This window comes from Triticum aestivum, chromosome 2D (genome assembly GCF_018294505.1).
Source record: "Triticum aestivum cultivar Chinese Spring chromosome 2D, IWGSC CS RefSeq v2.1, whole genome shotgun sequence".
Lineage (NCBI taxonomy): Eukaryota > Viridiplantae > Streptophyta > Magnoliopsida > Poales > Poaceae > Triticum > Triticum aestivum.
In genome coordinates, this window is record NC_057799.1 from 24,726,086 (window position 1) to 24,736,964 (window position 10,879).

Below are 10,879 nucleotides of genomic sequence, written 5' to 3' on the forward strand. Positions count from 1 at the left end.
AACAAAGTGTGTGTGTGTGTGTGTGTGTGTGTGTGTGTGTGTGTGAGAGAGAGAGAGAGAGAGAGAGAGAGAGAGAGAGAGAGAGAGAGAGAGAGAGAGAGAGAGAGAGAGAGAGCCCAAAGCCAAACAAGACCCCACAACTCAAATTAAGCAAGACATGGGGGAAATAGGGATTTGTGATGATGGCTAGGAAAGATGATATTAGGGAATTGAGAGAACCCAATTCTTCGTTCTTTGTAATTTTGTACAAGGACAATCTCCTCTCTACTAATGACCTTACCTCTAGCACTCCTAGTGTGTACTTGAAGTGATGGATGGCCATGACTGTACTAGTGAAACATAATGTAACATGTCTTGTATATTTGAATTTCTTTCGAATACATATGGCCCCGAAGCACATGTATCTGTCTATCAACAAATTTGAGCTTCTTCCGTCAAGAAATAAAAGAATACCTACTAGTTACCTCTCATTTGAATTTCAGCACAAATTGACTACTACCTATCATATGTATATAAAGGGTTTCTACCAAGCTTGTTTTTCAAAATTGATACACTATTAATTAGTCATTAGGAGTAGTCTAAATCTTCTCGAGGGCTTGGAGAATGTCATCCCTGAGATCCTCAAAGTTCTCAATCCCAAAACTAAATCTCACCAAGTTGTCCTTGATCCCATTCTTTGCCTTCTCCTCGCCACTCTGCCCCCTGATGAAAACACAAATCCATGCAATCTAAGCAAAAAATCGACCATACATATATATTGCATTCTCCTCAAAACGTCACGTACCAGAAGGACATGACAGCCGGCTGCTGCACCAGACTCTCACACCCGCCGAGCGACGTTGCGATGAATGGTATCTCTAGCGCGTCGACAAACATCATGACACCGTGAAGATCCGACGCCACCTCGAAGCTGATGACGCCGCCGAAACCCGTCATCTGGCGCTTGGCGATGTCGTGCCACGGGCTGCTCAAGAGCCCAGGGTAGTACACCTGCTCGATCTTGGGATGGTTCTCGAGCAGGCGTGCCATGCGCAAAGCTGTGTGGTTTTGCGTCTCCACGCGTAGTGCCATCGTCTTGAGGCCTCGTATGATCATGTAGGCTGCGTCCTGCAGTAAATTGCAATGCAAGTGGTCAGTTTTAATCCAAATATTAACATCTAGATTTTCGACAACAAGAACTAGCTGATAGTTGATCCTACATACCGGACTTATGGCGCCGCCAAGGTCGTGGTGCCACGCACGTATCCTGGAGATGAGGTCCTTGGAGCCACTAATGCATCCTGCCATGACCTGAAATGGAATGCCACGATGAGAAGTCTTAAATTTATATAGGAACTACTAGTGATCTTGGAAGTAAAGGAGCAAAATGGCAGTGCAATTGTACGTCTATGAGAAAACATGTGATCTAGGCTAGGTACTCACGTCGTGATGGCCGGCGATGTACTTTGTGGCGGAGTGCACGACGATGTCGGCCCCGAGGGTGAGCGGCTTCTGGTTGATGGGCGAGGCGAGGGTGCTGTCGATGCACACAAGAGCCCCTTTTCTGTGGCAAAGCTCCGCCACGAGCTTAATGTCGATGCACTTGAGATGAGGGTTCGTCGGAGAGTCGGTGTAGAAGAGTGTCACCTGCATCATCAGAGTTAAGCTTCACGGAGTTAGAAACAACCAAAATAGTATCTAGTTGGTAAATTGAGGAAATTACAAGCTGCCAAATAAAACGTACATTGCCTTGGTCAAGAACGGCCTTGAGCGTGCCCATGTCGTTGAGCTCGACGAATGTCACCTTGATGCCCATCTTGGAGAGCTTGTCGCGGATGAAGGCGCGCGCCTCGCTGTAGCACTCGGTCGTGGTCACCACGTGGCCGGCGCCAGCCGGCACGAGCGCGAGCAGCGTGGCGACGATGGCGTTCATGCCGGAGGACGTGACCAGCGTCGACTCGGCCCTCTCCAGCGCACTGATCTTGTCCTCCAGGACCTTCACAGTGGGGTTGCTGTAGCGGCCGTACTCGAAGCTGTGGCGCCGGCCTTCCTTGAACGCGATGAGGTTCCGGGAGCTCTTGAACCAGTGCGTCGTGCCGCTCACGATCGGCGTTGCGATCGAGTCGGTGCCCACCATGCCGCCCATCTTCTCCCCGGCGTGGACCGCCAGGGTCTCGTCGGAGAGAGCAGCATCTCGCGTCGGACCTGTGGCGACGGCGTCATCTTGCTGCAACACCGGCACGAAGCGGTGGTGGACGCCAGGGAGGGTGGCACCAAGCAGCGCCTCTGGGCTCAAAGCGGCCGTGCGCTTTGAAGAAGAACGGCGAGCGCGGAGCAGGCGGTGCTGCTTGGTGGACGAAGCCTTGGCCGTCGGCGCCATTGATTAGTGCGAGGAATAGTAGTGAAAACAAGTCGAAGGAATGGAAGTGATTGCGAAGCTCAGGTGGATGGACAAACTGTGTCCTTAGGGTGGAGGAAGAGCCGCTCGCTTGTGTTGTTGGTGCGCTAATATATACTGGCAGGCAGATCTACTTGTCTGCTTAGACGTACTAGCTCCGTTCTGATTTATAGGCACCCTTCGTATTTATTTACTGTAAAATTTTGATCATAAATTTAACTGACAAAATATCAATGCATGTTATATAAAGCTATATCGTTGGAAACTATGTTCAAATATGGATCTAACAATATAATTTTTTATGACATATATTGGTATTTTGTTAGTTAAATCTATGATTAAAATTGGACAAACCAGAACCGAGGTAGTATACAACATAGTATATCGTCCCACTCCCAGATGTGGCATGCATGGTCGGTCTGACTTAGTCTGCGCCGACATACACACATCTACGTGTCAGCCTCGCAAGTGTAGCTAGTAACTAAGCCGTGTGGCGACTAAGATGTACTAGTGGATCCATGATTGATCAGCTACGAAATCCAAGTGATTAGTTGACGGCAACGTGCTAGTGGGATTAAGAAATACTGACCTGGGCCAGGACGAATCTAAGCCAAGTCGTAGGTCAAACCTGCGTGTTTACATGTAGAACGTCGTACTGTGCTACGAGCTGGAGAAGGCATCATCATTAAACAAAGTTGGGTTGTTGCTAGATACCTTGCTAGATTTTTTTCTCTCTTTCCTTTCTTTGGCGGAAACAGTAGGAATCTACTTTGCAATTTTTTTATCGAATTTCAAATAAATATTACATAAAATGGTATTGAAACAAACAAAACAGGAATAAATACAGGAGTAGAATAGAACAAGCATCAACATCTAAAATTGTGAACTAAACTTTGGTTGGATGATTAGAAGGGATTCACAAAAAATAGGATGATTACAAGGGGACGCGACTCGTCTGACATGCCATCTCGCACGGCAGAACTGCCCTACGGGCCAAAATCGGCCATTCGCTCACTGCCCAGCCCATCCAACGGATCTGTGTTATTCACCAACAAACTCTAAAGTGTCCGACGAACTTGCTTGTTTCGCTATACTCTGAAACGCCTCGCGCCAACAATTGCAGTGCATCGGCCTCGTTGCTATTGAGCTGCTTCTTGCCTTTCTTCTTCTCCTATTGCTAACGGATCAGTGATATATATCTATTTTTTCTTCTTCTCCTCTATTCCTTTCTTCTTCTCTTTTTTTTTTCTTATTTTTTCTCTTCTTATTTATTTCTCCTCTTCTTCTTCTCCTCTTCTTCTCCTTTCTTCCTCTTCTTATTTTTGTTTTTCCTCTTCTTCCTTCTTTTTCTTCTTCTTCCTTTCCTAGCTAGATACATAAAACTTTTCTAAAAATGTAACTTTTACATATATAAAACTTTTCCTAACTCTTTTACAACCACAAAAATTACTCCAACTTCATGACAGTACCCACACTCTATTTCACCAAAAACCTTCTGATCCATAGTTCAAATTTTTCAAATTTCATTCAAATGAAATTTGAACCAGATTCAAATTCCTTGCTGAAAACCTATTCAAATTCCTTTCTAAAAATCTAACTTTTGCATATATGTATTTTTAAAACATCATTACAGTTGAAAAAATACATACATACATACAAAAAACATGTAAAAAATACATACATACATATATGAACATACATAAAAAAAATACATATATCTAAAAAATATATTTAAAACATCATTACAGTCGGCGACGGCGACGACGGGCGCGGGCGAGGGCGCGGCGACGGCGAGGGCGCGGGGCAGGGGCGGCGCGCGTCGGGGCAGGGACGGCGCGCGGCGACGATGTCGGGCGAGGGCGCGGCGACGGCGAGGGCGCGGGCGACAGCGACGGGCGAGGGCGCGGCGACGGCGAGGGTGCGGGGCAGGGGCGGCGCGCGTCGGGGCAGGGACGACGCGCGGCGACGACGTCGGGCGAGGGCGCGACGACGGCGAGGGCGCGGGCGACGGCGACGGCGGGGGCGGCGGGCGGCGTCGGGGCAGCCTGGCGGCGTCGATGTCGTCGAGGGGTCGTCAGGGGCAACTGCGAGATGAAGATGAAAATTTTCACAAGTGTTGGTTATATACCAAGAGCTTTGGTCCCGGTTCGTGGAACCAACCGGGACCAATGCACCCTTTAGTCCCGGTTGGTGCCACCAATCGGGACCAAAGGTCTCTTTTCAGCAGCCCAAAGGGCGGGAAGCGGCGGCCTTTGGTCCCGGTTGGTGGCACCAACCGGGACTAAAGGTCTCTTTTCAGCAGCCCAAAGGGCGGGAAGCGGCAGCCTTTGGTCCCGGTTGGTGGCACCAACCGGGACTAAAGGGGGTGAATTGGTACCGGTTCGTGGCACCAACCGGGACCAATACACCCCTTTAGTCCCGGTTGGTGCCACCAACCGGGACCGAAGGACATGTGCTGCCCGCGTCGCGGCCAAAGTTTAGTCCCACCTCGCTAGTTGAGAGAGCTCGAGAGTGGTTTATAAACGCTGCTGCGCCAACCCTCTCGAGCTCCTCTCTATTGCAGGCTTACAGGCCTAATCTTGCACTGCTATGCCTGTGGGCCTGCTGGGCCTTCTGCGGGCCTGAATCCTGGCCCATTGATGGGTTTCTAGTCGTATTCAGGCCGTGGTGGCCCAGTAGGTGGCATTTTTTTTATTTTTTCCCAATTTTTTGTTTTCTTTTTTGCTTTATTTATTTTATTTTGTTTCTACTTACAACAAAATACTTATTTATTTTATTTCATTTTGTTTCTAATTACTTATTTATTTTACTTTATGATAATTCTTTTTGCTATTAAAGTTTCTATCAAAAAAAGTTTTTTATGAAAATTCTTTTTGCTTTTAATGATTTTGAACAGAAAATACTTCGATAATTTTAGTTGCATCAATTTTATACGATTTTAGTTTCAATAATACTAGAGGTTTCTTATAATGTTTTGAACAGAAAATACTTTGTTAATTTTAGTTTCATTAATTTTATTAAAGTTTATTTTATTTTGTTTCTACTTATATATTTTAATAAAGTTTATATTATTTTGTTTCTAATTACTTATTTATTTTATTTGTTATTTTTCATGCATTTACTGATTATTTTGAGCTATAAGACCCTAAAATTGAAAAGCATTTCAAATGAACTCTGAAAAGGTTGAAAGTTGGCATGGTATCATCATTTCATCCACATAGCATGTGCAAGAAAGTTGAGAGGGTTACGGCAAAAACTAGATGCACTTCGTGTACAAAACGGACAATGGTATCATACTCGTCTGTTACAAAGTTGGCATGGTATCATCATAATAGTTGCGGGAGAAAGTCTTTACTTTTTCTTCGCTTGTGTCATTTGCTTATTGCACCTTAACCATGGATAATATTCATCGTTTATCAAGATGCTTGGGTCAGCCTTGACTTTGAAGGGAGGAATTTCATGAAACTTTTCATAATCTTCAGACATGTCTGTCTTGCCCTCCACTCCCACAATGTCCCTTTTTCCTGAAAGAACTATGTGGCGCTTTGGCTCATCGTATGATGTATTCACTTCCTTATCTTTTCTTTTTCTCGGTCTGGTAGACATGTCCTTCACATAGATAACCTGTGCCACATCATTGGCTAGGACGAACGATTCGTCAGTGTACCCAAGAGTGTTCAGATCCACTGTTGTCATTCCGTACTGTGGGTCTACCTGTATCCCGCCTCATGACAGATTGACCTATTTGCACTTAAACAAAGGGACCTTAAAATCATGTCCGTAGTCAAGTTCCCATATGTCCATTATGGCTCGGTTGCTGCATCAAAGCGGACACCGCTGTTTTGGTTGGTGCTCTTTTGATCTTGGGCGATCGTGTAAAATGTGTTCCCATTTATCTCGTATCCTTTGTAAGTCAATACAGTCGAAGATGGTCCCTTGGACAACGAGTACAACTCATCACAAACAGTGGTGTCACCTCTGAGACGTGTTTCCAACCAACTGCTGAAAGTCCTGATGTGTTCACATGTAATCCAGTCGTCACACTGCTGCGGGTGTTTGGAGTGCAGACTGTTCTTGTGTTCATCGACATACGGGGTCACCAAGGTAGAGTTCTGTAGAACTGTGTAGTGTGCTTGAGACCAATAATGCCCGTCCCTGCATATTATTGAGTCCGCTTCTAGCGTGCCTTTTCCAGTCAGTCTCCCCTCATACCGCGATTTAGGGAGACCTATCTTCTTAAGGCCAGGAATGAAGTCAACACAAAACCCAATGACATCCTCTGTTTGATGGCCCATGGAGATGCTTCCTTCTGGCCTAGCGCGGTTATGGACATATTTCTTTAGGACTCCCATGAACCTCTCAAAGGGGAACATATTGTGTAGAAATACGGGCCCCAGAATGACAATCTCTCGTCGACTAGATGAACTAGGACGTGCGTCATGATATTGAAGAAGGATGGTGGGAACACCAGCTCGAAACTGACGAGACATTGCGCCACATCACTCCTTAGCCTTGGTATGATTTCTGGATTGATCACCTTGTGAGAGATTGCATTGAGGAATGCACCTAGCTTCACAATGGCTAATCGGAGGTTTTCCGGTAGAAGCCCTCTCAATGCAACTGGAAGCAGTTGCGTCATAATCACGTGGCAGTCATGAGACTTTAGGTTCTGAAACTTTTTCTCTTGCATATTTATTATTCCCTTTATATTCGACGAGAAGCCAGTCGGGACCTTCATACTGAGCAGGCATTCAAAGAAGATTTCTTTCTCTTCTTTCGTAAGAGCGTAGCTGGCAGGACCTTCATACTCCTTCGGAGGCATGCCGTCTTTTTCGTGCAAACGTTGCAGGTCCTCCCGTGCCTCAGGTGTATCTTTTGTCTTCCCATACACGCCCAAGAAGCCTAGCATGTTCACGCAAAGGTTCTTCGTCACGTGCATCACGTTGATTGAAGAGCGGACCTCTAGGTCTTTCCAGTAGGGTAGGTCCCAAAATATAGATTTCTTCTTCCACATGGGTGCGTGTCCCTCAGCGTCATTCGGAACAGCTAGTCCGCCGGGACGCTTTCCAAAGATTACGTGTAAATCATTGACCATAGCAAGTACGTGATCACCGGTATGCATGGCGGGCTTCTTCCGGTGATCTGCCTCGCCTTTGAAATGCTTGCCTTTCTTTCGACATTGATGGTTGGTCGGAAGAAATCGACGATGGCCCAGGTACACATTCTTCCTGCATTTGTCCAGGTATATACTTTCATTGTCATCTAAACAGTGCTTGCATGCGTGGTATCCCTTGTTTGTCTATCCTGAAAGGTTACTGAGAGCGGGCCAATCGTTGATGGTTACAAACAGCAATGCGTGCAGGTTAAATTCCTCCTGTTTGTGCTCATCCCACGTACGTACACCGTTTCCATTCCACAGCTGTAAAAGTTCTTCAACTAATGGCCTTAGGTACACATCAATGTTGTTGCCGGGTTGCTTAGGGCCTTGGATGAGAACTGGCATCATAATGAACTTCTGCTTCATGCACATCCAAGGAGGAAGGTTATACATACATAGAGTCACAGGCCAGGTGCTGTGATTGCTGCTCTGCTCCCCGAAAGGATTAATGCCATCCGCGCTTAAACCAAACCATACGTTCCTTGGGTCACCTGTAAACTCAGCCCAGTACCTTCTCTCGATTTTTCTCCACTGCGACCCGTCAGCGGGTGCTCTCAACTTCCCGTCTTTCTTACGGTCCTCACTGTGCCATCGCATCAACTTGGTATGCTCTTCGTTTCTGAACATACGTTTCAACCGTGGTATTATAGGAGCATACCACATCACCTTCGCAGGAACCCTCTTCCTGGGGGGCTCGCCGTCAACATCACCAGGGTCATCTCGTCTGATCTTATACCGCAATGCACCGCATACCGGGCATGCGTTCAGATCCTTGTACGCACCGCGGTAGAGGATGCAGTCATTAGGGCATGCATGTATCTTCTGCACCTCCAATCCTAGAGGGCATACGACCTTCTTTGCTGCGTATGTACTGTCGGGCAATTCGTTATCCTTTGGAAGCTTCTTCTTCAATATTTTCAATAGCTTCTCAAATCCTTTGTCAGGCACAACATTCTCTGCCTTCCACTGCAGCAATTCCAGTACGGTACCGAGCTTTGTGTTGCCATCTTCGCAATTGGAGTACAACCCTTTTTTGTGATCCTCTAACATGCGATCGAACTTCAGCTTCTCCTTTTGACTTTCGCATTGCGTCCTTGCATCGACAATGACCCGGCGGAGATCATCATCATCGGGCACTGGTTCCTCTTGATCTTCAGCAGCTTCCCCCGTTGCAGCATCATTGGGCACATCGTCTGGTTCCTCTTGATCTTCAGCAGCTTCCCCCGTTGCAGCATCACTGTATTCAGGGGGCACATAGTTGTCATCGTCCTCTTCTTCTTCGCCGTCTTCCATCATAACCCCTATTTCTCCGTGCCTCGTCCAAACATTATAGTGTGGCATGAAACCCTTGTAAAGCAGGTGAGTGTGAAGGATTTTCCGGTCAGAGTAAGACTTCGTATTCCCACATGTAGGGCATGGACAACACATAAAACCATTCTGCTTGTTTGCCTCAGCCACTTCGAGAAAATCATGCACGCCCTTAATGTACTCGGAGGTGTGTCTGTCACCGTACATCCATTGCCGGTTCATCTGCGTGCACTATATATAATTAAGTGTGTCAAAAACCATTACAAAACATCATGAATAGATAATTAAGTGACCAAATTAATAGAAGTTCATCATCACATTAAAACCAAAGTACATACATAGTTCTCATCTAACAACATATAGCTCTCCAGAGCATCTAATTAATTAAACCATACATTGAAACTATGTAAAACATTTCAATGCGAAAACAAATGCGATCATAATCGCAACCAAGGTAACAATTGATGCAACGGCATAATGATACCAAGCCTCGGTATGAATGGCATATTTTCTAATCTTTCTAATCTTCAAGCGCATTGCATCCATCTTGATCTTGTGATCATCGACGACATCCGCAACATGCAACTCCAATATCATCTTCTCCTCCTCAATTTTTTTTTATTTTTTCCTTCAAGAAATTGTTTTCTTCTTCAACTAAATTTAACCTCTCGACAATAGGGTCGGTTGGAATTTCCGGTTCACATACCTCCTAGATAAATAAAATCTATGTCACGTTGGTCGGCATAATTTTCATAAACAATAAATGAACCAATAGTTATAAAGATAATATATACCACATCCGAATCATATACAGGACGAGGGCCGACGGGGGCGGATACCAAAACCATCGCACTATATAATAACAAGCAATACAATAGTAAGAAAATTAGACAAGTATCTATCTAAAGTAAGAATTTTTTTCTTTCAGAAAGAAGATAAGAACAAGAGGCTCACCACGGTGATGCCGGCGACGAGATCGGCGCGGGCGATCGACGGCGGTGAAGACGGGAATGGGACGTGACGGGCCGCTAAACCTAGACAAATCTCGAGGAAAATGGAGCTTTGAGGTCGAGCTTCGAGAGAAGAAAGCTTAACTACTGTGGCTCGGGCATTTCATCGAACACCTCATGTGCATAGGAGGTGAGCTAGAGCACCACAAAGCCCTCCCCTCGCCGGCCAGAGAAAAACAGAGCACTCCAGTGCTCTGCTCACGGGCGAGGGGTATATATAGGCACCTCATTGGTCACGGTTCGTGGCATGAACCGGGACTAAAGGGCAGCCTGTGGTCCCGGTTCAAGCCACCAACCGGGACCAATGGTGGTGGGCCAGGAGCGAGGCCCATTGGTCCCGGTTTGTCCCACCAACCGGGACCAAAGGGGCCAGACGAACCGGGACCAATGCCCCCACGAGGCCCGGCAGGCCCCTGGCCTCACGAACCGGGACCAGTGCCCCCATTGGTCCCGGTTCTGGACTGAACCGGGACTAATGGGCTGACCCGGCCTGAACCAAAGCCCTCTTTTCTACTAGTTCTGTGGGTTACTAGTAGTGTTGATTACATTTTGTAGTTGATGCTAGTTGCTTTATTTGGTGGAAGACTATATGTTCAGATCCTTAAGCATATTCAATACACCTCTTATTTCAAACATGAATACGATTTGTGAGTAGTTACTTTTGTTCTTGAGGACAAGGGAGAATTCTTGTTATAAGTAATCATGTGAAGTTGCTATTCTTTTAATATTTTTGATGATATGTATATTCTTCTTCCTATATGGTGTCATGTGAACGTCGACTACGCGACACTTCACCATAACTGGGCGTAGGGGAAGGCATTGGGGAGTAATAAGTGAATGATGGGTTGCGAGAATGACAGAACCTTAAACCCTATAGTTTATGTATTATTTCGTAAGGGTCTGATTTGGATCCATATGTTTCATGCTATGATTAGAATTATTTCAATTCTTATTTCGTATGGAAGCTTGTGAGAGGGGGTAATCATAAGAGGGTTGCTTGTTCAAGTAAGAACATCACCCTAGCAA

At 46.0% G+C, this 10,879-nt stretch overlaps 1 protein-coding gene across 1 annotated transcript; it reads right to left on the bottom strand.

Annotated features, from left to right (window-relative positions):
* Window positions 1-578: 578 nt before the first annotated feature.
* Window positions 579-2,359, bottom strand: LOC123055569 (cystathionine gamma-synthase 1, chloroplastic-like). The gene is made up of 5 exons (XM_044479530.1): window positions 1,724-2,359; window positions 1,423-1,626; window positions 1,204-1,290; window positions 785-1,107; window positions 579-702 (listed from the first exon to the last, which is right to left on the bottom strand). The coding sequence occupies exons 1-5, from the start codon at window positions 2,357-2,359 to the stop codon at window positions 579-581; spliced, it is 1,374 nt and encodes a 457-aa protein (XP_044335465.1).
* Window positions 2,360-10,879: the final 8,520 nt, after the last annotated feature.